This window comes from Glycine max, chromosome 17 (assembly GCF_000004515.6).
Source record: "Glycine max cultivar Williams 82 chromosome 17, Glycine_max_v4.0, whole genome shotgun sequence".
Taxonomy (NCBI): domain Eukaryota; kingdom Viridiplantae; phylum Streptophyta; class Magnoliopsida; order Fabales; family Fabaceae; genus Glycine; species Glycine max.
The window spans coordinates 17,771,395-17,796,708 of record NC_038253.2 but is presented as its reverse complement, the minus strand read 5'-3'; the positions used below and the strand labels follow the sequence as shown (position 1 = coordinate 17,796,708).

Genomic DNA, 25,314 nt, shown 5'->3' with positions numbered 1-25,314 from the left:
CATCACCACTGCCTCCACATCATCCACCGTCCCTAGAGTCTATCTCGGCTCACATGTAGAGGATGGAGCTCCAGATGCACACATACATGCAACATTTGGCTGACCAGCAGGCAGCAAACCATAGAGGTCAGGTGCAGTTGAACGATAGCTTCTATCAGTATACACTACACCAGCAGCACCAGGACCCCAACCCTTACCTGTGGCCTACTCCCGAGCAGTTCAAAGCCATTGTCACATGGCCTAGGGACAGTCCTAATTTTTAGGGAGGTGCAGGTCCCACAGAGGCTCAAGTAGACGAAGACAGAGTTGAGGAGGATGGAGATATGGAAAATGTGATGGATTTCTTCCTTTGAGGAGACTGAGCCTCCCGATCAGGATCTTCTAAATTTGTGAACTTGTCTTTATCTTATTTATCGCTTTCAGAACTTTGTTATGTTATTTCGTTGTGATGATTATTTAAAACAAAAAATTTGAAAGAACTTACACGTGGTTTCTTTTCTATTTTCGCGCGCCCTTTGATTTTTGATAGTGTGGTCTCAGATTACAACTTTGTCTAGGTTTCAAACTTTTCCTAAAAACTAACATGTTGTTTATATAAAAAAAAAAGAAACAATCACCAGCAATCTTTGAAAATTTTGCAGATCAAAACATAACAAAAAGGGTTTTTGAAAAAATGTGTATCTTAAGGGTGAAAATAATGAAAGACTTTCCTGAATACCAAATGGACTCAGATGTTTCGCATGGACCTGATAAAAGAACAATTGTTGAAACGCTAGTTTGATCTGAATATGGAAACAGACCCTAAGCCTTAGTGATTGCATGACCACAAATTTTATATTGAGTGTCCGCATGGATACGTTTTATGATTGATTTTGCATGAATTTCTAATTGTCATAACATATGATTCATGGAAGTGATATGGGCATTCCTTCTTTCTAAGCCATTGGCCAAACAACTGCCCCAATATACATTATTTTCTGCCATTTGCGAACCTTTTGAGCTAGATATTTGATTTTACCAGAACCTTGACCTAGGATGAAAGTTTCCTACCTTACCATAGGATTAGAGAACAAAGGTGTCTTCCAAGAGAGATATCTATCATCTTTTGGTTAGTCATGGATTTTTGAAGGAAATTAAATGTTCATCAAAGAAAGAAAAAGAAAGGAAAACAAAAGAAAGAAAAGAAAAAAAGAGAAAAAAAAGGAAGAGAGGAAAAATCAATCAAAATGGAGAAGAGCAAGAGGAAATGGAAAAGAAAAACAAGGTTTTTTGGAACAAACAATGTTTGAACCATGTACAGAGTTGTGGTAAAGAGTAAAAAGGAAGGGAAAGGATAGTAACTTGGTCAAGATATGAGGGGATAGGAAGTGATCACCCGTTTAAGTTACTAACCAAATCTTTGTGCCTGCTCTCCTACTTACACCAAAAAAAAAAAAGACCAGAGCAACCAAAGCCAAAATTTCCTACAAGTCTGATCTTAAAAAGTCCTATTGATCCATGATGATTATGCACATTATCCTTGATTTGATGGGAAATGACTTGCAAAATCGATTTATGACATATCTGTGATTTGGAATTAAGATGAAACACTTGCCTGTGTGAAGCTTTATACACCTTTGTGCAGTTTTCCCCTATTTGATTGGACCCCGTGTTTCTTCTAATGCTCCTTTAGATACGAAATGCAAATGTCTTAAATCTCATTATTGGTTATAAGAAACTCTATCTGTATGCTTTCATTCCTCCTTCGTTGCATTATTTTTGAGAAATAACTGTCTTAGTATCATATACATACTAAGACGATTGTACAGAAAATCGTCTTAGTATGTGTGACATTCAAAGACGGTTACTTCAATAACCGTCTTAGTACATATAAGATAATAAGATGGTTTTTTGTACAACCGTCATAGTATTTATAGGATTCTAAGACGATTTTTAACATAACAGTCTTAGATTTTTTTTTCGTCTTAATTTTTTTCCCCTGCTATTTTACAATTATTGATATCCAATACCTTCATGCCACAATCAAACAATATCATTAAATTTAATTTATTTTCTAAATAATATTAGATTGCATGCAAGAATACCCCAACAAACAATCCTATCCATATTAGCCTTGTTAGTTAATTATCATCCAGTAAGCAGTGGCACATGATACAAAGAATAATTTGAGTTATTGTATAGACAACAATGTGAACTAAATCTGAAGAGAAAGAATAATTTACAAACTAATACAAAGAACTCAATCCCAAAAATCAGAAATTATCACACACTGGCACATGATCAAATCAAAGTTTATGTCCAAATTTATATGATCTGTTATCAGCAACACAGGTTTATATGAAAGAGAAAAGAAATAAAAATATGGAGTAATATTTGACAAAACTTCACCACAATTAGCTTGAATTGTAGTCTTCCCAGTACCTGTTTCTCCATCTAAGAGGTCAGCCTCATTATACTTTTTAGAGCAAGCAATTGCGCTCCAAAACATGGAGAGAACTGCGTATCTCAACAAAAGGTCTTTTATGATGTTGCAACTGCATATGAAACAAAAAAGAACATACCAAGTAAACATGAGACCTATAACCAATATTGTATCATCATTTAAGCTATGAGAAAGTATGTATTGGTTACTTAGATAAAATCAATATCCAAAAGTCATTAAGCTACGAGAAAGCCAGGATAGCACACACTATTAAAAAAAAGGCCTTCTACATCGGTTCTAATGAGCTTTCTACATCGGTTACGACGCGTGGTGGTAACACAGTGTCGTTGAATACCGACATCGGTTGGAGAACCGTCTTTGAAGGACGACCTTTCTACATCGGTTGTGTAGCTCAACCGATGTAGAATGTGAGCTTTCTACATCGATTCTAAGACTGAAACCGATGTTGAATGATAGGGTTTCTACATCGGTTATCAGTCAACCGATGTAGAATGGGTAATAATGGCAAGGTTTCTACATCGGTTATAAGTCAACCGATGTAGAATTTGAAGCGTTTCTACATCGTTTATCACTTAACCGATGTAGAATAATGAAAAAAACTGGAAACTCTATTACTATTAACTATGTGTATACATAATACAGTTTTATAATCCTTTTAGGCAATTAAACAGTGTTAAAGAAGGCTCAGAAAACAAATTATAGGTACTTTCTTCTATTTCTTGAGACCATCGGTATTTTCCTGCGTATGAAAGAACATTTAAATGAAGTCCAACATCTTGATTTAAAGAACTATAATATAGGTACTATTTTCCAAATTTGTCTTTTAAACATGTTGAGATAAAGCAATGTCAAACTATCCAGTAAATCAAGAATGAAATGTCAGGCAGGTAAAGCAAAATCATTTAGGCCTATTTGCATAAGTTTTTCGATAGAGAGGAAAATAAGAAGAAAAAATGAAATAAACTTCTCCCATAAGCTAATTTTAGATTGTAGGAGAAGACAAATGCCAGCCAGTGTCCTAAGGATATTATTGGTTAAGGAACTAAAAATAGAAATATTTTTATTGGGAGGCATAAAATTACAATACTCATGATATTTTTTGCACTCTCCTATGATTCTTCATAATAAATACTTTCTCTTTTTAATTTCTTAACCAATGCCCTTAGCAATATTCGTAGGAGAAAAAACTTATTTAAACTTCTTATTTCCATCCCCTGTAAGTTCTTAAAGAAGAATTTATCCAAACAAGAACCTAGGTCCTCTTTGGACTTAAGAAACACTTGTGAAAAAAAAGAAGATAAAATGAATTGAAGGTCTCTAATAAGTCAAAATTAGCTTATGTATCCGTTAAAATCAGGTTTAGGAGAAGCTAAATGGGATATCCTTCTTTCTATAAGTTAGCATATGCATAACCTAATTTTTAACTTATAGGAAATTTATTCATTTTATCCTTTTATTTTCTTCTCTTTTAAGTAGCTAATGAGAAGTTTATCCAAACAAGGTTTTAATATGAGATATTTTCTTGTGTTGGTGGAACTCAAAAAGTATCAATATTATTACATGCATTAAAAAGAAAAAATAGTTCTAGAGAGAATTACCATTTCATCAAACAATTCATTCAGGAGTTCAAAATTGACTTTAGATTTGAGACCCTACAAATTCTACGAGCAAACAAGTATTGTCAGTAATTTATTAACAATTTCATAAGATCTTATGTGAATAATTAAAATGAATCTAAAAAATTTGACCAACAAAGCTGCACACACATAAAAAAACCCTAAATCATAAAAAATCTGAGATCATCTTTATCTAAAAAGATGTCAACAAAGAAGCCTTAAACCTGAATTCTCAAGGATTTGAAATTAGAGTTCCAAATGATAGTTCTATCGCCCAAATGGACCCTAGGGAGCAATAGTTCACTTTTGAGTTCCTTTTCTACTCGTCTGTTCTGGACAGTTACAAACCACCCACCTAACAGTGGATTGGGCTGAACCGTGCTGATCAAACATACCATCAGCTCTAACAGGCCAAGTCACCCAAGCACCCACCCAGCAACAATCCAGCCAATCACACATCAACATCCCCTATCAACTAGGAAAATATGCATTAAAAGAGAACAAACTCCAGAAAAATTTAATAATCAGATCCTACTAGAAAATACAAAAACAAATATTCTCTTAATAATTACAAATGTATCATAACCTAGTAATTTTTGGATTAACCTAATCCCTTGATCTTGGGGTTTTACAAAGGAATCCCATGGGATTTTTAGACTATGTATACACACACAAGCATGACTGATTCAAAGATGAGTTATGCATAATGCATTGAAAATTTTCCTCTAGCCAACAAAAGATTTTCCCTTTGGCACGGAACAGAAGTGGAAGAAAGCTTTAGCAACCCCCAATAACATAGGAAGAAAAATAAGGAACATGACTCATGACTTATTGGAGCATGCATGCTTACGAACATTTCCTTCCTTCCTAAAGCAGGTCCCAAAAATTGCAGACTCAATCGAACAAGTTTAAGTCAAACTCTCAAGCAACAACTATCCGAAGAGTTTAAGCTAGTGCAGTGCTATTGTGTCAGGAACAATTTATACCTCAAATTCCCCCTCACGTGTAAAATCTTTAGGCTTGAAGCCAGGAAACCTCTAACCTATTGGCCATAAGCACTTCGATATACCATGTCGAGGACCAACTCTTCTAAAATCTTATGCTACTAGGTACTAGCCAAAAAATGGTCTATAACTATAAATCAAACATGAACACCATAACCTCTAACATGAACACCTCTAACCTTTCTGGATTTTGCCACAGCTTCAGTAGAAGATGCACCAAGCTCTCTTGCCGCTAGTATATCCTCCGAACAGTTTTCAAATTTTGCCTCAAAAGCTTTCTTGTTAATTGCTGCAGCTACTTCCTTGGCTGCTTGCTCCTGAAAAAAAAAGGAAGATTGAGTGAGATCCGTGCAGATTAACCTCCCAAATAAGCCTAAAATTAAACAGAAAACCAGGAGCAAACAAAAGTACAAGCACCCAGTTTTTAATCTAATATTAATATTATTCTCTTTTATTTATTTATTAATTTTTATATGTGTAAAATAACCTAAAAAAATATTTATTTTAGAATAAAAAGATTACCTCCTAATTGATATTTGAGTCTACAGGTTTTCCTTTGCTTTGAATTGAACATCATTCCTTCCCTTTATATTATATTTAAATTAAATAAATAAGACTCATAATTCATCTTGTAAGAAGGAGGGAAGAAATAAGGGAATAAAAAAAAAAGATAAGCACATTGCATAGTCACAATTAATGTTCTGTAATTTAATCAATTTAATATGCTTAAGGGAATGCGGTTTTATTTTGCATTTAATATTGCAATTTATTGTGCCACAATTCATTCATACCATTTATTTCTAAGTTGCACACTTATATATACAATTTTATATTCTTTTTCAAAAAGGAGGCTCATAATGTCTTGCAAAGGAAAGAATGGAGGGAATGAGAAAGAATAAGGAAATATAGCACCAAAAAAAGGAATAAGTGAATTAAAAAAGACAAAACACATACTTACAATTTATGTTCTATAATTTAATCAACTAACTTGATTTAAAGGAATATAATTCAATACTTTTATTATGAAGGATCATATAAGCTCAATGTATATTAAATGTAGACGTAGAAATAAATTTTCTCACGATAAGTTTTAACATAATAATTAAGGTGTTACTCAAATCTTATATTTATCATTATCTTAACCAAATATAATTTATGAAATAGAACTTTGTTACAATAATTTAGTTATAAAGGGTAGGAGTGGCAAAATAGATCAACTTAACTTTATTCCTCATTTCAAAAGACTGCACATAACGTCAATATATAGACTAAACTACATCAATGTTAAAATCTCCTAAAAAAAGAAACTAGGAGTTTAAAAAATGTATTGGGCTACAAGAATATCTAAAGAAAATGTATGTCTCTTGTTGAATAAATACCCTTTTTTTATTAGACATTTGGCCAAAGGTCTCTGCAGCAGATTGAGCTGGCCTTGTATTTTTTGCCTCATAAGCTCGTTTCTGTCTCATTTCCTGCAATAGTGTATTTAACAAACAAAAAAATTATACGCTTGAAGTCTTGGAGTAGTTTATGCAGCATTAATGATACTATGTAAACAAAAAAAAAACAGTGCATAACTATTGGATCCACTCTTCGAAAGCACAGCCATTGAAAAGTATATCGAGGAGTATAATCAATTTGAAAATAAAGCAGTTAAAAAAAATTCTGTCAATCACAAATATATTTTTCAGTGGTAATTAGCACTTTCTACTTGCACTGGCCATGAAGTCCCAATTTTTTATTTCATAGCAACTAATTCCAAACTAATGCCCATGTTAATTTCAGTGGTAATTAGCACTTTCTACTTTCATAAAGTACCTTTTTGGATTTTGCCACAGCTTCAGTAGAAGATGCAGCAAGCTCTCTTGCCGCTAGTATATCCTCCGAACAGTTTTCAAATTTTGCCTCAAAAGCTTTCTTGCTAGCTGCTGCAGCTGCTTCCTTGGCTGCCTGCTCCTGAAAAAAAAAAGGAAGATTGAGTGAGATCCGTGCAGATTAACCTCCCAAATAAGCCTAAAATTAAATAGAAAACCAGGAACAAACAAAAGTACAAGCACCCAGTTCTGAATTTGAACTTCTAATCACGATAGATAGTGGAAAAAAAAACTTAACAGACAACTTGATCTAGCACTATTAAAAAGAAAATAGTAGATAAAGTTATCTGTACCTCAAGATACTCCCTATTTGCTGTTTCCCACAGTATCTTCTTGATATGCTTCCCCTCCTCATCATGAATGTACAAATCAACTTCTTCATCATCAATATCAGATAAAGTTTCTGATTCATCATGAACGTACTAAATGTATTAAGAGATTAAACTCATTAGGATAGGTTAGTGTTAGTGGTGAAGGTTTAGACAGTCTGCATGTAATTCTAAGTTCAAACTTATAGCAATCATTATATGTTCGTTAGCATGTTATTTAATTGAGTCAAATAAGAATTATTTAATTGAATCAAATTCGTTAACATGTTTGATTTTGGCAGGTAATGATGCTCTCCAAAACTGATAAGCTACATATATGTCAATAGAAGAAATGGAAAACAGAAAAGGACAAGTTAGATAGATATATATTGTCTATTTCCTGTCCCCAAATCTGCAACTGGCAAAAGTTTGAGATTAGCAAACCAGAAAGAATGGCAGAAATCAGCAAAACAAACTATCGATACCATTTAAAAAATACAGATATTTTAATTTAGTATTTAAAAATAATTTCCATCAAGGATAATGGCAGATAATTAAAGACTACAAAGTTCTTGTGGCAATAAGCTATTATTAGATTCCTAGATGCAGTCATGTAACAAAACTATAAAGCACCAGACAACATTGCTTTGGATCTACCTATTCAAGCAACAGGTTGAATCATTAGCAGTAGTCATGCTTATAATCATCAGTCAAAGCCAATTATTGTGACATCTAAATATACAGGACTTCAGCCCATATACTATCTCCAAACAAAGAGTTCCATAATTTTCCTATAATTATCAAATGAAAGCATAGACAAAGTGTTGAACACCTATTTCTATAGCCATTAACATATTGATCCATATGTTGCAATAAAGGAGCACCAAGTTAAAAACTACCCAATTTATATTTTAGAACTCCCCCTCACCCCCACCAAAACACCCACACACACACCAAAGAAAAAAAAAGAAAAATATAGTTCATTGAATAAAAGGTACTTTGAGAGACATAGCAAAAAATAGAACCTCAGCAGCCAGGGAATTCTCCAACAACTGAGCTTTTTGAAGACTCATATTATCAGTAGCAGCAGCAATGTAGAATCTTGGATTAAACCTACCTTTCTGTAACACTGCCAGTAGATTAAGCATCTCAACAATATGACGACCTACAACAGATAAAACTATAAATTTGTGGAATTCTCATGAAATGTTTTGATATGGATGGAAAAGAAGGAAAAGAAAGTGCAAACCTGATCCTAAAATAATAAGGGTACTAAAAGGTTTTGAAGCCCTTTTGCTCAAGGGCTTGCTGCTACAGTATAAGAGATAAAGGAGACGAACCAAAATCAAGGAGACAACAAAAACAGCACTTGAAAAGACAACAATTGAAGATATGCTAGAGAAGCTGCAGCCATTGCTTTTATCCATCAGAGGTAGCTTCAAGATATCAGTCAGAGCGACAATTACATCTTCACTTTAGAATTCAGGAGAAAATAAATGTTGTAGATAATATTAGTTTCATAAGCATCTATTTATACTTACAAGTAAATAACTACATATATGGAAAAGAGAGACGCATTGCTAGAACAGACACTGCATACAAGACTAGATTTTGCATATACAAGTGTACTAGACTAGACAAAGGGCAGAAACAGAAATACAATTAAGTGTACATACACAAACACCACTGTTCTCCGTCTTCATCGCCGTGTCGTGTCTTTCTCATGAAGAGCATACCCAGCAGAATAAGAAAAGGTGGAAGCATAGCTGGAGGTAATAGGAATTGCTGACATCGAAATTGGCAGAAGCAAAACGAAGAAGAAGAAGAAGAACAAAAAGAAGTGAAGATGAAGCACGTTACATGTATGGTATGATGGCGTTAGCGATGACGGCTAAGGAACCCTAGAGGAGGAAGAGAGGAGGGCACCAGCGATGACGGCAGAACCCTAGAAGCGGAGTCGAAGAATGAGAGAGAAGTTGAAGAGTGAGAACGCGAGAGGCTGGAGGGAGAAAATGAAATATTAAAAAATGTAGAGTCATATTCTAAGGCGGTTTTTATAAAAACCGTCTTAGAATTACGGTCTTTTAAAGGCGTTTTTTCCGAAAACCATAATAGAGGTGTTGCATTTATTTACCAAAATGCCATTATGTTCTTTCTAAGCCGGTTTTTCATCAACCGACGTAAAATGGCTGTCGTAAAATCTCACTTTTCTAGTAGAGACAATAGTAAACAGTAACTATTATCCACTGGCTAACCAGAAACCACAGATATGCAAAAATGAGAAAACATGAAAAGAAAGGACCATACGTCATCATATAAACTTGTAATCCTTTTGCACTATTTAAGGAGATCTCTGGTAAAGGGAAACAATTATGGGACATTGAAACAAAGACGCATGCATCCTAGGCATTTCAGGAGCAAAGGATATAGGGTAGTGGACAAATTTGGGAAAATCTGCAGACAGAAAAAAAACACAGCGGAGAGGATCAATGTTTTTCCTTGCCCATCTCTACAGTGTTGAATATAATATTTGAGTTGTTAGGATACTAGGGTAGTGTCATATAGATAAAACTTAGTTTCAGTATAATCAAAGCACCAAGCGTAAAAAGGTGGAGCAATAGTGACACAGAGCAAGAATATCATCCCTATATCTTGGAATTGTTTTTCCTATTCTATCCACTTGATAACGTATAGCACTTCTCTCAATACAAAATGAATGAAAATATATCTGGGTGAATGACACATGAGGGTATTAGCAAAGTTTTTTGCCGTTGCAGTAAGCTGTTGTGATAGAAAATTGTCTTCAGGGAAAGGATGATTTAGATTTAGGCAAGAGAAAATGTTATCTTAGGTAATGTAACACAAGTTAAATGATTCTCCAAACAAGAGAACAATGATAGATAAACCTTATATAAAGCTTTGAATCTAACAATTTTCTGTAATTTCCTTAAGTCAACAAGTACATGAAGAACAATATTTAGTGTTTATAGAGTTAAAATTTACACAACACATAGGGACAAACATGCAATCATGAAATCATTAACTATGAAACTTAAGGAATTCTTATGCATTCTACTTTAGCTGAGTGACTGCATAGGCAAAATAAAATTCCAAATTGATCGAGCATGCCCTAATAATACTGATATGTGTTCTCGTCTGCTGCTTTTGCCAAGATTAAATGATTTGCACATTCACATAATAACATAGTAATTCTGATGGTGGAGGAAGATAAAGAAGAGAAGACAATGTGTGTTGGTGTAATTGGGCTGGGTACTTGATGACATGATGGGACGTTAAGGAAGGAAAAAGGGCAACCCGATACGAATAAAAACTAAAAGGTTCAGTCATCAGAAAATATTTTTAATATAAGTACTCATTCACTTTTTATATTTTAAATTTATTATAAAAATATTGTTAAACGTGTAAATTAACAGCTACAAAGTTGTTTTATTTTAACCGGTTGTCTCAAGTAATTTTTAGATTGTTATATGTTGTGAAAAAAACATTGACAATGTAAAATTATAAAAAATAAATTCTTGCATTATCCCAATTTTTCTACTGTAAAAGAAATTACTAGCGATTTAACAGCTACTACCGGTTAAAGCGAAATGAATCTGTATCAGTTAATGTATATGTTCAATATATTTTTCTATGGTTTTAAAGTATAAAAAAATATAAAACTAAACTAATAATTAAATTAAAAATATCTTTTAAAACAAGTGGTAAAATATAGGCCATTATATTAATCTAATAGTTCAAGACAATGGAAAGCCACCAAAGTCAATGAATCTGTTCCAAAAAATTTGCTAGGATAGGCAACAAAATAAGATTTTTTTCTTCTACTTTTTCCTTCAAATAACGAACATCTCTTATGTTACTTAGAAAATTAATTAAATCCTTTCTTTTTAAATTATTTATAACACATATGTATCTATCTATCTATATATATATATATATATATATATATATATATATTAGATTTAATATTATTTTTTTATTGTTACATGTATGATTTGTAGACAAGAATTGTAATCCCACTGTTTTATATTTTTATATAAAATAACGTGGCATAATTTATCTAATATTTAAAACATTTTATATAAAAGAGGAGGAAGTGTAAGGAAAGAAAAAGGAATATGCTTTGCCATAAAAAAAAAGAGTGTGTTGTTAAGCTACAAAGGGGAGTCTCCAAGGAAGAAAAAAAGTATTTAATTAATTTGATTTTAGAAAAGAAAAAAGGAGTGTACTTAGAAGAAAAAGAGAATGAAAATATCAATCACCTTATTATTTCAATAAAACAAATTCCAAGAGGAAGCCCAAGCACAAGTAGGGTTTTAAATATAAAGAGGAGGTGTGCTAAGACAAGTAGGTTTTGGAGTTACGGCCGCAGCTTGAAACAGAGCAGAGCGACCTTGAAGAGCTATGGCTATCGGAAAGAATAAGAGGATTTCCAAGGGAAAGAAGGGCTATAATAAAATTCTTAACGAATTGACTTTTTGACTAAGCTAACGATGGGCATAAAAAATTAAACAAAATCAATTTACTTAACCATTCCAAATTTTGAGGTACAATAGTTGATAATAGTAATTTGCTTGATCATTTTGAATTTTTAATGATATATTTTCTATTTGTATATTAATGATTATATTAAACTCATCAATACTCTTTCTTTTCTTTTCTTCTTTTCACTTTTTTCTTATGATATCAATAGAATTTGTGTATAATGAGTCTACACTGCTAAATCATTTCAAATCATTAATGATGCAGAAGTAAATGAGTGTAACATCAATAATAGTGAGCTCCAATTTTCAAATTAAAATTTAGGAGTATTACATTAGTGCAACAAGGATCAGATTCAAAGTCAGGAAGCAATAATTATTTGCACATATATTTCACAAATAACTGTGCCAAAATCTGAAAATTGGTTTTTGTTTAGACCTGGCCATCGGGTACAAGGTCTAAATGTAATTACCAACTACAGCTAAAAATTAGGACAATTCTCCCTTTTGAACAATAAAATTACAGCTAAAAAATTTTAAGCTAAGGGTGTTTATCTTGTGCAATATACAAATTAAAATATTATTATCAAACTCTCAAGTCAACTCGTAAGAATTTATACTTCTAGCTACAAAAATCACTTGTCAAACCCTTTTTTTTTTAAATAAATTTAATAAACTTGGTAAACTCTTGCAAAGTCACAAACTCTCAAGTATGTACCAAAAAAAAAACTAAAGTATAAAGGCGATTCAATTCAACTAGTCTATAGTCAAGAATAATAGCTTGGTTGTGGTACAAAGCAACAACCAACCTGCTATTCTTATTGCCTTTGATCCTAATTTTCACCAAAGAAGTATATGGAGACTAATTGTCATTTTGGACACAAGAAGATTCAACACTGTCCTCTTGTTACTGGATATATGCAAAACAGAGAACAACTTGCACGCATCTTCACCAAAGAATTTAAAAAAAATTGAATAAATTATATTATACTTGCAACACAAGCATCATTAACATCAATTTTCTAGAAAAAAAATGCATTTAACAACATAGTTTTCATACTCTAATGTTGCAATTCATATAAATCAAACTATTCAAACTTGAACTACAAGGAGGTAGCAAATTCTCAAGTTGCTCTACTGTCAGCTCTTGCGCAGTTGAACAAGAAGATTTGGCAGCATAGAGAATTTGATAAATAAAAAATAATGCACTAATATATTGGTTACATACTAACATAGGTTTATAAAGTTTGAGCAAATGATTCTATGGGACAGCCTTGTTAGATTGATAAATTAATCACGTGCCTTGTGCAAGTAAACATGAACTAAGTTGAGGGAATAGGGTGAAAATTGACGGTGTATCTTGACATCATGCATGGTAAGGTGGTCATTTTTCGAAACCCTTCTCCCACTTATTATATTTTCTTTCTCTCTTGCCAACCACATCCTAGACAGGGAAATATGTGTTACCTAGAGTGCTCTACACTACAATAAATTGAAATAGATAAATATTTCATATCACAAAAACATCACCAAAAGAATCATATTTAAATAACAAACCTTCCTACCAAAGTCTAAATATCAGCACAAGATATCCCATGTATACAAAGCTTGTCCATAGCACTTTCAGTTGAATCCAAAATAAAGCAAGAAATACATTTATATACTGCAACTCTATTATGAAAGGAAAATCATATGTACATGTTAGCTAGATGTATCTAAGGTCCAGAAAGATACCCTCTTGAACATCAAGGATGACTTTCTATCCATACTAATTGTTTAAATATGAAATACATTCTTATTATACACTCGGGAAAGCTTAAAATGGAGGGCAAAAAAAGAAGCTAATGATAACACAGGAGACCAAAAATGCTTATGAGAATTAAGAGAATTTCATCACTCTTGTTACCTTTCTGGATCCCACAAATTATCAGAACATGTCCATTTTGATGGAAGAAGTGCACTTGCTGGCAATTTGCGCCACTTGAAACAATCTTTACATTGAGCCCACTGGATCTTTTCACTGGCACAAATAAAGATCATTGTTGGCAATTAATTTACATACATAAATTAATTAAAAAATATCACCAGTCTGAATGAGAAATTAATGTGTTTCTTGCGAACTTGGTAATGAGACATGCACAACAATAAAAAGTATATAGATAACATCCCTCAGAAAGTACAGAGAAACAGTCAAAAGCCAATGCTTGTCTTGAGGTGAGAGAAACCACACGAAATCAATCCCATATACCATCATCATAATTAAAAAATATCCTGTGAGCCAGATCCATCAACCAACGTATAATATTGGTCCACTTTACATAACATATCTTCGTTCTTAAAGAGTTAAATATGATCTTCATTTTGTAAGGTTAAACAATAAATGACATAAAACGTTATACTAATTTATTTAACATCTAAAAACAAAACAACAACACTTCAAATCTTTAAGATACAGAGATACACAAAACAAAAACTGAAGAAATACAAAAGCTTGTTTACGTTAATGGCATGGGAGGTACTATATATAATGTTAGTAGCGCCACTTTTTTTAAAATAAAAAAAAATATTCTTAGACTAATTATAACTTTGATGAAAATTAAGATTGCTTTTATTTAATTAAAATTTCGTTGTGTATATATATATATATATATATATATATATATATATATATATAACCTAAACTAAATTGTGTTTGACAAAATAATTTAATTAACTTATAATGTATTTGACTAATTTATAAGTTTATTGTAGGTTAGTTCAAATTTTAAATTTTCTACAAGTGCACACGTTAAATGAATTGGTATGATATTGTTTGATTTTAATCAGTAATTTCAAGATTGAATTTTAGATTTATATTTACATTAAATACACAAAAGAGAATTTAGCAAGCAATAGTATTCGCAGGATGAAAGAATGCTAAAAATTCACAAGATGAAAACAAGAATCAAGCATATATAAGGTCATATACTACCATTTGAAAGCCACCAGAGTCTGTAAGCAAAGCCACCAGGATTTCACAATTGATATGTGCCGAAGGTGGTTGTAATTTATAAAAACTTAAATCTTTTAGAATTTTTTGTATAAAAATGTATTTTGTAAAAATTTATAATTTTTTCTATGAAAATATAATGAATTATTTTTTTTATCCCTATTAAATAATTTCTGGATCCCGACTCTTAGATAATTTTTTTAATTACTTGTTTTATAAAAATCCTCCTTCCTTCCCAACAATCATCTTCGTCATAATAATGTTAAAATACTTTGCACCCCACAATGTTTTTTTGTAAAGAATTCACACAATACCCCTAACCTTGGACGCGTATATCTCAGCAAACTTGCGAATCCAAAACCCCCAACCTTTGAAGGCACAAGCGAACAACATTTCCATTTGAAGGCCATCACGTTAGTCTGGTAAGCAGTACGGAGCACACTGGTAATAGAGGTAGTATATCCTGGCAAGGAAGCACGACAAGAGAATAAGGAACATATAAGAAAGCATTTACTTGTTGGTGAGAGAGGAAGAAGAAGAACTTACAGGTAGAGAGAGAGAGGCTAAAGGCTAATGTGAAGGATATTTGTTATGTTAGTGCATACCTTGGCGGCTACGAGGGTGTGGGGGCGCTCACACCTTATTAGTAAGAGAGGGCGGAATGGTACCGATCAGAAGGCAGAGAGAGGAGAAGAGGGAAGGTCGCGGCAGCAGAGAGAGTGGAGCAATGCGGTGGCAGCGACCATGGAGGATTGGGAAAAGTGAAACAACGACTTTGGAATTGGGCGTTGGAGAAAGAAAGGGAGGGTTTGGCTTTAAAATAAGATCTAGGGTTTTCTGCTGACCAAGGAAATGATGGTCGTGAGAGGTGGAACTTGTGTTTTTAAGATTGTATCGAGTGGTAATTAATTACTGGGAATAAAGGAGGTTTTCTCTTAAAATCGTCGTTGTTGTTTTGCCAATAATTACAAAATTGCCACCCAAGTATATTCTAAGACGGTTATTAACAACTGTCTTAGAATGTGCGTTGTAAAAAATAATTTTCAGGTATTCTAATTACAAGTTTGCCATCGCGTCACATTCTAAGATGGTCCTAGATAACCGTCTTAGAATGTGCGTCGTAAAAGGCTACATTTCTAGTAGTGAGAGGGACAACTGTCAGACCCTAATTTCGTCCGGGGACTATCATTCACTGATATTTTGATTCTTGCTAGCCGAACTGCATTGTTTGACACTAGTTACCGCACAAGATGAAAGATGGTTCATTGTTTTGATCAAGAATGCGAAAGATACCAAAAAGGAGGGACAAAATGGTCTTTTTATTGAGTTTCATGGACCCTAGCTCACCCAGGCTAGCCTTTGGCTCACCTGGGCCCTTAAATGACTTCAGGCTGAAGGAACCAGCTCGCCTGGGCGAGCCAGTTACTTCAGGAGTAAGTCTTAGCTCGCCTGGGCGAGCTACCATGGTCCCTAGTGCCTTTTTTTCTATAAATAGGCATGAAGGGGAGCTGAGGGAGGGGTTCCAGCATTGAGGAGTGAAGGAAATTGAGAGAAATAAATGAGAAGAAGAAGAAAGAAAAGGAAATGAAGCCAAGGCGCTGCCAAATTGCGATTGTGATCAATCTCTACATCGTTCTTGGTTCGGTGTTTCTCATGCGATCATTGATTAGTTTTGTTTTTATGATTTGAATGCGATCTATGCACCCATAGGGGTCCCCTTTGTTGTTTTGTGCATATTCATCTCCTCCTTCTATCATCGGTAATCTCTTTTCTTTTATAAAGTTTAATCTTAACCGATCATTAGCACCGTAAAGTTGTCTTTTAAAGTCATTGAAAGTTAATAAAACCAACGCATAACTAATTTTCTCTCCATCAAAGTCACTTGAAATCATTCAAGGTCCAATGCCTTAACAACCCTCTTTTGTTCTTATTAAAAAGAATCTTTCAAAAGCATAAAAAAAATTTAACACACAAACTTTCTCACTTTAAAGAACTACGTAGGTCTGAATTCCTCATCGCACCTGAGGATATGTAGGAGCTAAGGCAACACCCTTGTCGACTCAAAAAAATAAAAAAATAAAAAAGGGTAAATACACAATTTTGAAGTCATGTTTTGCACACTCAATCAAAGGTTGTCGTCCCTCGTAACAGGCGCGTGGGGTGCTAATACCTTCCCCATGCGTAAACAACTCCCGAACCCTTATTTTCAAAATTCGCAGACCTCTTTTTGGTTTTTCTAACGTTTTCCTCGAATAAACGTTGGTGACGACTCCAACGCATTTTCCTTTTTGGAAGATGCACCTTTGGCATTTCCCCTCGCCCTCCTGTCGAATGGTAGGTTGCGACAATGTGTCTTAACTTAGAGAAATGTACCTTCATGGTTCATAGAGGATAATTCCTCTGCTTCATGTTATTTGACTAAGGAATTGAGGCAACCCCAAATAATGTGAGGCCATACTAAAAATAAAAGGCATAGAAACCACACAGTGAGTCCAAAGGTTGGTTGACCACATTGTCGCACTATGAATATTCTTATCTAAGTTAGCAGTCAACTATGCCCTATCTTCTAGTGCATTAAAAAACATTGTAAATCCCAATGGACACCCAATTGCATGGAAGTGCTCCAAATTATCAAGAGATACAAGTCATCTTTGCCTATCCTGAAAAATCAATGTCATGCCAATAGTTGATCTTATACTTGGCCTCAAACAAAAAATAATCAATTTTTCCTTAACATAGGAAATGGAGGGAAAAGAACAGTTAGTCTATTTCACTAGTTGCACTTTCCAAGGGATTTGGATAAGATATTAGAAAATAGAAAAAAGTAGTTTTCACCTTAATTACATTACAATAGCTAGTTGCCTTGGGCCTTATTTCGAAAGTCATATGATCGTGATAAAGACAAACTAATTGATAAATTCATATTTGATGAATTTATGTACCTAATTTTATTTGTAACAACAGTGAAAAAGAACTATAAAAAATAAAGACAAAAATAACAAAAATATTTTGATTTTAATTTTAGTGTAAATAAATATATATTATTTGAGAAATTTCTTTTTATTTTTTTAGGAAAATAAAGCAAAAGACATGTATTGTAATTTCTCAATGTTTTGTTAAACTCATTGTAGATTAGATAAACTTTGTACAATTTCTCTATTTGGATTTGTTGATTTAATATAGTTTCTTGTTTTTTTAGTAACTTTTGCTATTTTTTTTTTTAACACTTGTTGAGAACAATGCAAGTATAAACATACTAAGGAATCATATGTTTATACTCTAGCTAGAGTTAAAATTATTGTGTCTTTTGTTGATACCCAAAATGATACTTCATAATACATGTGTTCACATAGATTTGAATCTGTATGCTTGATGAAATATCATGTAGTTACAAAACTATGCACATGAAGATATGATCAAAGGGATTTTATGTCATGGATTTCACTGAAGAATATAATATTGAAATCTCAACTTCCAATACATGTTTGAATTACGTTAAACTAGGATGAAATATGATGATTACAAAAGAATTTTAATTTCTAATTTGTCTTACCATTAGTTAAAAATGTTATGAAAAATTATAAACTAGCAATAGTTTTTTTCTAAAAAATTATTTTCGTGGCAAATATGACGGTAGCATCATATTTGCTTCACCTTCCTAACAATTTTTTGTGAACTAAAGTTATTTACATCAATCTTTAAGAAGAATAATACTTTTTATTTACATTAAAATATGAATCATTTGATCGTCTTCTTGTTTATGTTCAAATTTCTAAATGATTGTCTTCTTGTTCATGTTCAAATTTCATAAAAATTGACACAAATAATTATAATAATATATAATTATAATTCAACAATTTAATCGATCAAATTCACATGCTATATAAAGTTATTAACTGGTGCAAAAATTGATACCAATGTCTTTTGATCCACCCCCCACACGTATATTTCCTAATAACTTAATGTACAACACAAAATTAATCAATCAAACTTTCAAATCATTTGATATTATCTTTATAATTATTTATATCAAACTTCATTGAGCATTCAATGGTATGTTATCAAATGAAGGTCATTTACTTATATTTTAAATAACATATTAACCGTTAACATAAAATAATTCGATGAAGTATTAATTATAATTTTTTATTATATGATATTTTATAAACTTAATCCAATTTTTAAAAACATCCAATTTAATAGTGGATAAAATATATATTTATAAAGTTAAATAATTTTTCAAAATTCAGTAAAAATAAAGGTTGTTAATATCTTCCCTACATGTAACGAATTACAACCTTAAAAGTGTAGATTCAAATATTTTTTTAAGGGTTTTTTTAATGTATCTTAAAAATATTTTGTTGATGGTCTATTTGATTTTCAATTGAATGTGTTATATTTCGTGCGTAATTCAAGTTACGATGTGATTGTGACAAACTATGAATTCAATCTACATATTTAATAAAATTAAATGGATGTTTTGATTTAAGGACTAAAATAAAATAAAAAAAACAATTTTCAGGGATAAAATATGTATATTTTATTTGAAAGCTTAACAAAAAACTGATTTAATGGTCTAAACGGTAAGCTGGATGTTTCTAAAGTTTGAACATAAAGAACAAGACACATACACTATCCAATATCCATCCTTCCCTACTTTTCCTCCCCTCAACAAATTCTTTTCTTTTTGCTCAGGCAACTATATAAATTAATCAAACCATCAAAATGCTCAGAATTTTGAAAAATATAATTGAAAGAGGGAATTGCAAAGGGATCAAGGACTTAATATCCTCCATGTTCGTTGTCTCTTAACCATCAAGTGTTGAAACTGGAAGGCCCACGTTAAAATGAAGGCATGTTAGCGAGTCATTTCTATCTTAATCTCATTTACAAATGCATTTAATATCCTTCTACATCGTTTCTTATGGAATGAAAATTGATGTGCACATGACTCTTTTTTTTCCATTCATAATCAGAGCCGAGTGGTGGTGGTAGTTCTCGTGTCACTTTGCCTCGTTAATTGCTCATCTAGCATCAAGGTTTGATACAAATTATTTTTCTAATCATGAATTATAATCATAGTGTTACGTACATTTGCAATATTATTGAATACAATTAACAATGGTTCTCATTTAGCTTTTGGGTGAACAATAGTTGGGAGAAACTTGTGGTTCCGAGAACAAATGTGATGGTGGTCTTCATTGTGCAACATGTCCGGCAAATGGGAATACTCGCTCTAGATGCACAAGAACTCAACCTACAATCCCTACTTCCAAGGTAGGTGCAATTTCTAATTAGACAAAACTTATGTGCATTAAGAATTATATTTTCAGCCTACATTACAACTTTATGTTGTTAATATATTTTGATCTTTAATATAAATTTCTAAGTTTTTCATTGTATTTGTAATTCCTCCTTATGATTGTGCAAATTTGATTCTTCAACTCTTAACTTTTCTTCCATTTATCATTAGGTATTTCAATAACAATTTCATCAAAACATTCTTTTTTGTTCTTCGTTGTTGTCATCAAGAAAATAATTTACCATAAATGTTATCAACACAACAATTACCATGTTAAGCTCAATTTGATATGCAAGTTAGTTTTGTTGAATATTAGACCAGGTTGCTTGGTTACAAATGAAAAAAGATTGAATCATGTTAAGTAGTTCCAAATATTTTAGTAAAGTTAAATTAATTGTGGTGTCTTATTGTGTGGTTATTAGGTGAAAGGTTTAGCATTCAATCGATATTCATGGCTGACAACACATAACTCATTCGCTCAATCTGGCATCAAATCTGACACAGGATCTTTTATTATAGCCTCCACAACCCAGGAAGACACAATTGTCCAACAACTCAATGTGAGACTTTGCTTCTCTCTTTTTTTCTTCTCCTAATTGCAACCCAATCAAGTCTCTTACTAATCTTGATAGAGTATTCCTATTTTCATAACACACGATCTAACATGACCCAAATGACAAATGTTGTTCTTTAGCATTATTTAAATTATTTCTATATGAAAATTCTTCAAATTGCATTTTATCTCCAAGAGGTTTTTGTTCCTATCCTATGCATATATAGGTTTTTTTTTCAATACAATTTCATTTGGTTATCAAAAAATGTTTTATCCCCAAGAAATTTAAAATTATATTAATTTATTCACTTATTTCTTTTTGTTTCATTCAAGTTTAATTTTTTAAGTAAAAAAAAAAAGTAGCACAATCATAGTTAAAATTGTGATAACAAAAACTTAAGAAAGTAACTAACTTGAATAAATTTGACAAAATTTATTTATTTTTTATTTGTATTCAAACATAAAAATAATTTAGGATATAAAAGAAAATTTTAGAGGAGTAAATTGATATGAATAAAGAGGTGAAACTAGCTTGGATTACAGAAGAAATTAAGAAGGTGATGGAGAATTGTAAGAATTCATATTTTATATTTCTGGATGGATCCTTGGGTAGAGGGGAGTAAAACGTTTTTGCATAGTTTGCTAGGCTATATTCCCTAACAAATACAAAAAAAAAAGGTTATTATGATGGAAGTGGGGAATTCGATGGAAGGGAAGTGGGTGTGTCGTTGGAGATGGAAAAGATAATTTTTTGTACTTGAACAAGAACTTTTGGATAGGTTGAATCAAGTGACAAAGAATGTGAGGTTGAAGAATGGGAAAAACGATAAGTGGAGGTGGTCGATTGATCAAACAAGTGTGTACACTTTTTGGTCGACTTATAAAAGTCTATGATTGACAAATAGGTGAGGATAGCGGTGGGCTGGCATCGCGTATGGAATAAATATGTTCCTCTAAAGGTAGTTACATTTGTATGGAGGTTAATAAAATATAGAACACCTAGGAAGGAGAATTTTAGTTGGAGGGAGATTATCTTTATTGACAAACATTTTTGTACAGGTTGCAGTATAGAGGTGAAATATGCAAGTCACTTAATTTTGTGTTATGGAAGGCTTGCACAAGTATGAGAGTGATGTGTGTGCTAGTTGGGGTATGAGATGCCTCTACACAAGGAGGTAGAAAAACATTTTAGGTAATTTCAAGGCCTATTTTGGGAACTACGTATTAAATAAGAAGTGGAAATAGTAATATGGTTGCACTCATTTGGAATGTTTGGAAAGCATGGAATAACAATATATTCAAAGAAAAGACAACGTAAATACAAAAAATATTGTAGCAAACAAAAATATAGCTTGGGGATGGTTGAAGTCATGGAAGTGGGGATTCAAATATCTGATAGCAATGTGGTTTTCAAATCCCTTAAAGTGCCCAGGTCTTGCTATGTAAATGAGGCATAAGGAAAAATAAGCACCTGAAGTATTGTGGGTTGTTTCAAGTGGTAGGGTGGGGGCATATAAAAGGAATTATGGAAGAGAATACAAATTTAGAGAATTTGACATACGTGTAGCATTTATAGGAACTAGAAATGTGAGATGGATAACTCAATTGTTGTAACATTCTCATATGAGTAGAGTAGGTGAGAATGAATTTTTCGTGAAAAGTAAGTGTAAATATGAATACATGAAGGGAAATTCGGCTGTTGTTGCATGTTGTATCTTACTCATATAAATTACAATACTAGGTGCTACTACTTATGGTTGTATAATGATATATTCTATGGATGATTATACTCTGTTTAGATTTGACAAACCAAAGCTAAAAGGAACCTATAGAATGATGTGGAAAAGGTGGATTAAAAATAGAAAGGTCATCCAAGACGGGAAAAGGTCACCCAAAGGGAAGGGGGGAAAGGAAAGGTTCTACTGAGTAGCATCAAGAGACATAGGATGAGAGGAATGAAGGGCCGTATGAACAATCCTAGAACATGTCATGATTGATACTATAAAAGTAATGAAGCATGAAAGAAATCACTAATACCATATTGAAGCTAGAGAATAGTTCATTAACTTTGGTAGTATTTTATTCACATTAATCACAATCTTCAATGAACTATCCCTAATTGAAACATTAACTACCAACATGGTGGGATAAAGTTGAATAATAATCATGTCCTTTAAGCTTGTATCTATTATGCCTTTGAGAAATTAGTCTTTAGTTCTACGACAAAGAAATATGCACCCAAAAAGCTGTAACATTAATTGAATAAGAAAAGTTTAACTAAACAAATAACATCTAGTATTAGTATTTCTATCAATATGCACATGCAATTTAATTTTGGGTATATTTATATGTGCACCCATTGTACTATGTAAATAATCTTTATAGGAATATGAAACATCTTTTTTTTTTTTATCTTATCCTTATTTTCTTTTGCATTTTGTACAGAATGGTGTTCGAGGCCTTATGCTAGATATGTATGACTTTAAAAATGATATCTGGTTGTGTCATTCCTTTGGAGGCAATTGTTACGATGTCACTTCATTTGTAAGTGCATGTCTTACCTTACTTATCTTCTCATTCTAAATTTGTAATTTAGACTAATTTTTTGTCAAGTTGTACAAGCTCTGATTTTATTCCGCATCCACATGTCTACCATGCCAGAAACCTGCTATAAATGTGCTTAAAGACATCCAATCATTCATGGAAGCAAATCCAACAGAAATTGTGACCATCTTCATTGAAGACTATGTGACATCTCCCCAAGGGCTTACCAAGGTGTTTAATGCTTCTGGGTTGAGAAAGTATTGGTTCCCAGTATCTAGAATGCCTAAGAATGGTGAAGATTGGCCAACTGTCGATGACATGGTTCATCAAAATCAACGTTTGGTCGTTTTCACCTCTAAATCATCTAAAGAAGATTCTGAGGGCATTGCTAACCAATGGAAATATGTAGTAGAAAACCAATGTAAGATTAATATCCTTTAAACAAGAACTTAATCTTGAACATATTGATTAGTTAATAATGAAAATTGCATCATAACTCATATTTTGTTCCAAAATTAGTTCTTACATTAAGATATTGGAGAATTGATTTGATTAATGGACTTTAGGCATAGCTTTCATGGCTAGTGTTATATTTTTGAAGGACTAATTGAATAATATATTCATTTAATAAAAATTTCCAACATATTATGGAGTGTATTCCAATTACATGATCCTGTATGGAATTTATTAAATTTCAGATGGAGATGATGGAATGAAAGGTGGTTCTTGTCCAAATCGAGGTGAATCATCAACCATGAACACAAAATCAAAGTCATTGGTTTTGATGAACTACTTTCTCACTAGTGCTAATGCAAGCTCAGCTTGTGCTGACAATTCAACTCCATTAGTTAACATGTTGAAGACTTGCCATAATGCTTCCAGCGGTCGATGGCCAAATTTCATTGCTGTTGATTTTTACCAGGTACTTAATTACTTGGAAGGATTTCATTCATTTGCTAGCAAAATAATAATTTGAATCTTCATATATTTAAAAACATAAATATGTAATCTTAGGAGAAAAGGAACATATAAATTACAATTATGTTTCAAAATATGACACCACAATTCTCTTTTTTATTGGAAATTTTTTCAAATGTCTCGGATAAAGAACATATTTGTTTCAAGTTGCTAACCATTTTACTTTTTGTTAAAAGAGGAGTGATGGAGGAGGAGCCCCTGAAGCAGTTGATGTAGCAAATGGTCACTTAACTTGCGGATGTGACAACATTTCCTATTGCAGGGTTACCTAACTCTCTCTCTCTCTCTCTCACACACACACACAACTAAAAAAATCAAAGTAATAACTCTGATAATATATTCGTTCTAGAGAACAAAGAGACATATGTAGCAACACAAATGCTAATATACATCCATTTGTTTTTAGAAAGAATATACCATTACTAGAAAATTTCATCAATCAAAGTTATAACACCTGAATATATTTTGTTAAATAACTATTGTTTGTGTGTGTATCTTACAAACTTATAATAATTAGTAAGTTTTACAACAATAATAAAAATTATTTATTACAACAATTTTAAATTGAAATTTAATTATTAACAAATTCTGAAAATTAAAAATATTAAGAAAATAAAGCAAAAAATAGGTATTGAAATTTTAATATCCATTGACCTTACATTCTCTCATTATGATGAAGTATGTTATGGCTTGTTTTCCTATATACAAGAGGTTGTCTATAAATTCATTGAATATTGAATATTTTGAAGGTAAATTATTACTATTTGACTATAAATATATGCAGCCAAATGCCACATATGGCACATGTGATGTGCCACCAATTTCTCCACCGCCACCTGCTGTTGCTCCCCCAACCATCGTAGAAGAAGCAAGCCATCAGCCGGTACAAGAGGAATTTCATGTGGACACCCCTCTAAAGTTGGTGAAGTTTTTATGGGTAATGTGGGGAGTGAAAAATTTCCTGACTTGACTATAAAAAATTTAATACTTTATTTTCTTGCATAGCTTCATTTTTTTAACTGAGTGGATATTTGCATGGAAATTATTTATTGTAAATTTGTTATGGTATTGTGATTTAATGTTTGACCTTCTTTAACTTATGTCTATTAAACTTAGTTTGATGATATGTTTAGTTTTCTTTAAAAGTTTTTTGTGCACCTATATTGGCTTAAAATTAAGTTTTAATTGAAAGCATTATTAAAGT

General features: G+C 32.2%; 2 protein-coding genes across 9 annotated transcripts; one reads left to right on the top strand and one right to left on the bottom strand.

Moving 5' to 3' along the window:
• Window positions 1-2,089: 2,089 nt before the first annotated feature.
• On the bottom strand, window positions 2,090-15,619 carry LOC100810175 (uncharacterized). 8 transcript variants are annotated; one of them, XR_419123.4, is made up of 11 exons: window positions 15,339-15,619; window positions 15,055-15,196; window positions 13,651-13,764; window positions 8,495-8,718; window positions 8,271-8,410; window positions 7,231-7,359; window positions 6,882-7,019; window positions 6,443-6,535; window positions 5,243-5,380; window positions 4,042-4,104; window positions 2,090-2,534 (listed from the first exon to the last, which is right to left on the bottom strand). XR_419123.4 is itself a non-coding variant. In XM_006600902.4 (10 exons), the coding sequence occupies exons 2-10, from the start codon at window positions 15,130-15,132 to the stop codon at window positions 2,460-2,462; spliced, it is 1,131 nt and encodes a 376-aa protein (XP_006600965.1). In that variant the 5' UTR covers window positions 15,133-15,196; window positions 15,280-15,619; the 3' UTR covers window positions 2,090-2,459. The 8 variants fall into 8 exon arrangements, 7 of the variants coding, with proteins under 7 accessions (XP_006600965.1, XP_006600963.1, XP_006600964.1 ...); XM_006600902.4 differs by lacking the exon at window positions 4,042-4,104 and having other exon boundaries at window positions 8,495-8,713; window positions 15,048-15,196; window positions 15,280-15,619; XM_006600900.4 differs by lacking the exon at window positions 4,042-4,104 and having other exon boundaries at window positions 15,280-15,619.
• A 3,961-nt stretch (window positions 15,620-19,580) lies between these two features.
• LOC100809640 (PI-PLC X domain-containing protein At5g67130) lies at window positions 19,581-25,090 on the top strand. The gene is made up of 9 exons (XM_014769548.2): window positions 19,581-19,586; window positions 19,710-19,772; window positions 19,888-20,010; window positions 20,458-20,595; window positions 23,034-23,132; window positions 23,250-23,553; window positions 23,831-24,054; window positions 24,287-24,373; window positions 24,895-25,090. The coding sequence occupies exons 1-9, from the start codon at window positions 19,581-19,583 to the stop codon at window positions 25,078-25,080; spliced, it is 1,230 nt and encodes a 409-aa protein (XP_014625034.2). The 3' UTR covers window positions 25,081-25,090.
• The last annotated feature ends 224 nt before the right edge of the window (window positions 25,091-25,314 follow it).